Here is a 6220-nt window from a genome sequence, read left to right as displayed (position 1 = left end):
GCATCGATCCATCAAATTAGTTTGAATTTTAGGTTTTATAAACATCTCAAGTCCCTTAAGATTATATAAACATTATTAACAAAAAATAACTTAATGTTTAAAGGTAATTTTATGAGCCTTATACATAATCTGCAAGATATTTTAATCAATCAACTCATAAAATTTTAATAATTTCAATTTAGAAAATAATGCATTCGATGGATGACAGTAATGTTTTCTGGTGATAATTCTGATGGCTCTTTTCTGTAAAATAAATATTAAATATTCACATACATTATAAAAGGATTATATTGAATCTTTGTCACTGTCTCCCATTCTGAGCAGCACTGGTGACAGTGGGAAGCAAAATCTCCCTTTTAMYAGGAAGAAACCTCCAGCAGAACCAGGCTWAGATCTGTATTGAYTSGCTGAGAGTTAGAAGGGACAGAAAAGAAATAAACACAGACTGACTGGTCCGGGTGTGGTTTCTATGAGAGGAAAGACAAAGAAAAACACATTTTAATGGTAAAAATTATTACAACATCAAACAAGAGAAGAGAGAGTAAAGACAGCAGCACATTGAGGAAATGTGGTCAGCAGTCAAATCCAATAGCAGCAGAACTAAAGGATACCTCAGGAAACCAACCCAAACTAAAGGATCATCAAAAATAAATAAAAATAAATAACTTAAGCCAATTAAAGTTTCAGTTTTTTGGAGAAACAGGAGTCTGAGATCTGGAAGCTCTGCCTCCCGTTCTGCTTTTAGAAACTCTAGGAACAAAAAGTAAACCTGCAGTGAGAGTGAAGTGCTCTGTTAGGAAAAAAGAACAAGATCTGTAAAAAAAAACGAAGCTTCTTGATTGAGAGCTTTGTATGTTAGACATAAGATTTTGTTTYATTAATTATAAACTGGAACTTACAAACTCTTAAGAGACAGAAAACGTTTTATGTTAAGGGTTTTATGTTAGAAATATATCAAGTAAAAAAGATCCTTCAATTCCAGTTTAGAACTATTTTGAGCTAGGAAGCTTATGAAAGCTCAGCTGTGCTTTTTCTGCATTCTGGGGGGATTTGAGAGAGAAAAACATGTCCGATAGCAGAGAGAGACAAACTGCATTTTCAATWTCCCCTTCATCTCTATTATTTCTTTCTTCTTGAGTTTACACACATTTTGTCTACATGTTTAGCTCATCATCCCTACAAGTCATGGATTCTCAAGCAAGCCACACATTTTGGTGCCTAATTTGTATGTTTCATTTTAAAGCTGTGCGATTAAAAATACTGGGAGAAAARGAAAACATTTAAACAGGATAGCAAGGATGCTTTAAAGTTTATGCATTGGCATCGTTACAGAAAGAATTTAAAAAAGGATAGAAAACACTGCGTGAAACTAACACGCGTGTACAGATACTTATCCATCCATTCACTCACTCACCCACAATTAGTCAGACGTTTGCTCAGAGAGGAGGAAGAACAGGTGGCCGCAGATGGAGACAGAACACTTAAGATCAATATATTCTGCGGAGATGACTGCGTTTGCTCTGTTTACTGAAGTGAAACAAGCGAAAAGGAGACTGGCTCGGGCTGGTTGCTGAGAGTAACACTCCCATAACAGAACAGATACGAGAGCAGTTTATGAGTGGAGTGAATACAAATAAAAACAGTCAACCAGAAGAACAGGAGGATGGGAAGGAAAAGCAAGAAAACTAAAGTTTCCTTAAATCGTTGCGCTGTTGTAGATCTACRTTTTAATTCCAGCATCCTTGGCAATGGCACAGCAACCAATAAACTGATAATCCTGTTTAGATTGAGGGTTTTGCACCAAGCAAAGTGTGTGAGAGTGTGTATATGCGTTTTTACGAGGGGTGGGGTGGATCGGTGYGAGGGTGCGTGGCTTTGGCCAAGAAAGCAACTCACCAAATTRAGCACGGATAGAACAAGGTCAGAGAGACTGATGTGAAATGATTAACAAAGTAGAAACAAGGACACAGAGGGATGGAAGGAGGCAGTCATTAGAGGAGTTAGAGGAGGAGGAGGAGGTACCTTGCTGCCCTCGGGCCTATGAGCGGCAGGATGGGGAGGGGCTTTGACGACAGGGAGGGAGGCAGCAGACAAAGAGGGAGAAGAAGCAGAGCACGTTAGGAGAAGGAGGGAGAGGTGGGAAGGTAGAGGCTGGCAGACCGAGAGATGCGGCTCCACAGAGAGAGGATCCGCGAGGCTGCACCCTCCTCGTCCGTTCGTCGGGGACCGCGAGGTGCTGCGGAGCAGGGATGAACAGATCCACATCAGGAGGGTTTCACCTTGAGCCGGAGTCAAAGAGTACCTCGCTGGACCTTTAGGACTACAACTAACTCTGATCTGATCACCTGCCAAAATAAAAGGAGCTTCAGCTTCAGCAGGTCCTGGACTGCGGCCAACTTTACTCCAGCAGGTCTGTGTGGACAGACGAATCCCCAGTCGGGAGGACAGACCTCGGGACTCTCACAGCTGTTTCCTAAACGTGGATCTGTGACATCCACCGGTCACGCTGGAGTCCCGCAAAGCCAAGCAGGTCCTGCAGCTCGGGAGCCCCGGGGCTGGCCTGACCTTGGACCAGCTGTCACCCCAGCCCCACCTGGCGCCGGCAGAGGCGTCCGGCATGCCTCCGACCAGGGGACGGTGCCACAACAAGAAGGCTGGCATCCGGGCCGCCGTGATCCTGATCGGACTCCTGCACAAGTCTCGCAAAGCCAAGGAGAAGGAAAGAGAGAGGGAGGAGAGTGAAGGGTGGGTGAGCTCTTCTCAGGTGCGGGGTGGGGGGTGGGGGTGTGAGTGCCCGGGGGCCAAGCAGACGGTCTGCAGTGCGGTGCTGAATCTGGACTGTGGAGAGAACTTTACTAGCTTGTTATTCCAGAGACAGGAGGGGTGTGTGTGTGTGTGTGTGTGTGTGTGTGTGTGTGTGGGGGGGGGGGTTCTTTGGTCTCTTCATGGTTCAGTAAGTTTGCATCTGGTTGGAGTGAGCTTGTCTCCGAGTGTATTTTGAGTGAGTGTGCGTCTCGGTGACCACACTTATTTGTGTATCTGGGTCGGTGGAAATGACATACTGAAAAGAGAGCTGGAGCGATGGAGGGAGTGGGGGGGGTACGGAGGAGTGTGGGTGAACGCAGGTCCGCTCTGGATGTTTCTGAATGAGAGAGACTGAAAAAAAAAGCAGAGAGCGAAGCATGACAGAGCTCTTCCACTCCCACTTCTTCTTTTTGTCCAGGCCTTGCAGGTTTATTTACAGTATTTGCTGGCACATGTTGATGCTTATACTAAGTTAGCTGCTTAACCCCTTTAACTCTGGGGTCACATGGGGTCAACATGTGAGTGCAATTCAGTTTGTCTGACTAAATTGTTCCTTTAAAGGTGACATTGCTTCTAGGATTGTTTYACATTGCACTCCAAATGCACTCACTGCGTGGGCGTTCCCGTCCTCCTGCTGTGTAGCTGGATCATCTTACCACTAATACAACCATAAGTCACATACAGTCCATAAGACTCCTGAGAATATCCCACCTGGTAACACACAGGGCTTAGGGTGGGCAGGGTCCAGACTGCCACCCCTTCCCCTCCCCTTATCCTCCTCCTTGGTTCGACCGGTTTCCCTGAGCTAATATTTGCAGCAACGTGTGTCCCGTACAACTCAACTGGAACCTGAGATAGCGGCTCCAGACTCGAGGGTTCAGGCTCGTCCTGATGGAGGACGTGCGGATCGGGATGTGTGCACTTTGCTGCTTTGTTTTCATAACTCGGACTAAAATAGTCGGCGTCAAAATAGACTGCAGCTCGCTTTGCAAATACGGATGAGTTTACATCATCTGAGAGCGTGAGAGTTTATGTAATTTAGTTTAGATTGTGTAAATTTAACTCTTGGAGGTGAGATGAGAGCACCAACCAGGCAGATCAGGACATCTGAATGTGAATAAAAGCAGCAGGTTTTATTGTGTGTGTGGCAGTTTCCCTATGATGATTATTTCTGTTTTAGAGCTTGAAAGCCTATAGTAAAGCCTTTTTTCCCATCTACTTAATTTACATTAAAAATAAATATAATATTAACTGAGGCTAACTGAGGTTATTATTGATTATATTAAAAGCCTGCAAATCCCTGAACAAATGCCCTCAACTCCAATAGTTAGCGCTAATTGTTTAAAGGGGACACATCATGCAAAATCCACCCTTTTTTAGCTGTTAAATACATTTTGTTGTGGACTTGTAGTCTGCAGAAACAATGAATTTCATCTTTCCCGGTGCTGCAAAGATATCTTTATATTCTGTTTGGGTCATATTTTTCAGCCTGTTCAGTTTTCTCTGTTTTCTGTGACATTTTGTGATCTATTACATCAAATTGTCTGCAACAGAATTACCATATACGGTCTGCACTTACAAACTTCAATTTCCTCGTCTTAATTCTCCTCAGTTTCTGGGTCAGACTCTGGTTCTGGGTCAGACTCTGGTTCTGGGTCAGACTCTGGCTCCAACATGTAAGGCTGGATGGACAAGTCTTCCCTTGTTGACATGTTTTATTTAAATTGTAAATTAAACATTTCTGCAAGCTATGAAATGCTAAGCCCTTCTCTCAAACCAGAGTAGACAGGTCTGGAAGCTGGAGGGGGCGGGGCTTAAAATGCCTTAAAGGAATGGTAACAAAATCAACTACTTTGAGACGCACCTCAGAAAAGGGGTGAAAGAGGGGCTGGTGACGTTAGAGTAGGATGGAATTCAAATCAAAGCATTGCAGTTCCACTTTATAAAGACCCCAACTGAATGATTTAAATGTGAAAATGAAGTATTTAAAAGCACGATATGTCTCCTTTAAGCAACAATTTCGCACAATATGTTGTATTTTGGACCTGTGATAAGGGACACTTCCTGCTACTACCACACCAAATTTTAGCTCCATATCTGTAAATTTGGGTGGGATAGTCATTTTTGAGTTGTATAAGGCAACCATTTTGAATTGGGTTGACTTCAAAATTTTATTAGGTTTAAATGTGTACCAGTGATTACTTCCTGTGTTTCATGAAAGTGGTTCATGAGATATTTTGTTGACAGGACAAACATACACAGAGACACAGGCACAGACTTTATCACCTGCTTTGCTTTTACTCGTGTGGCAACAAAAACTCAACAAACATACATTTATAGGCTTGACTTAGAGACTGCTGTTGGTCTCTTTATGCCAAACAACAAACGGAAAATTGCGTCCTGAAAGCTGCAATATCCTGAAGYGCAGCTTTTTATTGTGTCATTATTACTGCGACCGGGTCATGAGAAGATCCTGTCACAATTGGCAACAATTTGAAAGTGTCTTTTACCAAGTGGTGGTTATGATCTGCATGATTGCATCTTTTCAGAGCTCAAATTTCTTCTGACTACCGGCCATTTATTGTAAGAGGATATTTCATGCACTTAAGGCAATTATTCTTCATGTGAATACAGAGAAAATGTGAAATATTGACTATTATTAGACCTGGGCATTTGGCACTACATTAAAACTGTTTAAAGAAGGTTTTATTGAGTCTTTACTCTATTTGACATTTTGTCTACAGATTTATTATCATCTATGATAAGTCAAAGACACACAAAGTGCATTTATAGAACCAAGCAGTCTTGGTTTTTTTTCTTTGTTTTTCTGTATGTTCCTCTYCCTTGCTCTGAACTGACAGAAACACAGTATATTTGTCCTCCTTTCACTTGAAAAGCTCTGTTGCTTTTTTCTCATCTGCAAAAARTGGTCAATAATGTTTTTGTCTTTGTGTATGTGTCTGTTAGCAAAATATTTCTTTAAACACAAAAACTTTTTTTGAAACTCTCAAAGGAATCATTGTATATCAACAACTGTTGTGTAATCAMCCTCATTCAAGATGGCCTCCACCATGAAGTTCGATGGCTTAACACTGCAAATGATCTTTGCTTAAAACATTGGCATAATTGTTTTGAGTTAGCCTGTTTGCCTGTTCAAAAAAAATTTCTAACAAACCAATGGATGGATTTTAATTMAACTATCAGAAATAAATAATTGGACATACATGCACAACCTTTGAAATCAATCAAATTCAAGATGGATGCCACAATGAGTCAATTTTATAAATATTGAGCTAAAACTTGGTGTGGTTCTTGCTGAAACTCATTCTCCACACACACTATTATGTAGTGTCAAGCGTAAAAACAAATGTTTAAAAAATGTCACAAAAACATTTTCATTAATTCACTTTCAGAG

The 6220-nt window shown here is 41.7% G+C and overlaps 1 protein-coding gene across 6 annotated transcripts in view; it reads left to right on the top strand.

The window, feature by feature from the left end:
* rap1gap2a (RAP1 GTPase activating protein 2a) overlaps positions 1-6220 on the top strand; it is a 170005-nt gene that overhangs the window by 98428 nt on the left and 65357 nt on the right. For 3 of the 6 annotated variants that reach the window (XM_014022525.1, XM_014022528.1, XM_014022526.1), the window contains exon 1: positions 2108-2745. The exons of 2 other annotated variants lie outside the window; for them this stretch is intronic. In XM_014022525.1, coding sequence (XP_013877979.1) covers positions 2618-2745 — 128 coding nt within the window. In that variant the 5' untranslated portion in view covers positions 2108-2617. Of the gene's footprint in view, positions 1-2106; positions 2746-6220 lie in introns of those variants that run through there. One more of the 6 variants, XM_014022524.1, reaches the window with a different exon arrangement.

This window comes from Austrofundulus limnaeus, unplaced genomic scaffold (genome assembly GCF_001266775.1).
Source record: "Austrofundulus limnaeus strain Quisiro unplaced genomic scaffold, Austrofundulus_limnaeus-1.0 Scaffold334, whole genome shotgun sequence".
Classification (NCBI taxonomy): domain Eukaryota; kingdom Metazoa; phylum Chordata; class Actinopteri; order Cyprinodontiformes; family Rivulidae; genus Austrofundulus; species Austrofundulus limnaeus.
This window is presented reverse-complemented; position numbering and strand designations above follow the sequence as displayed.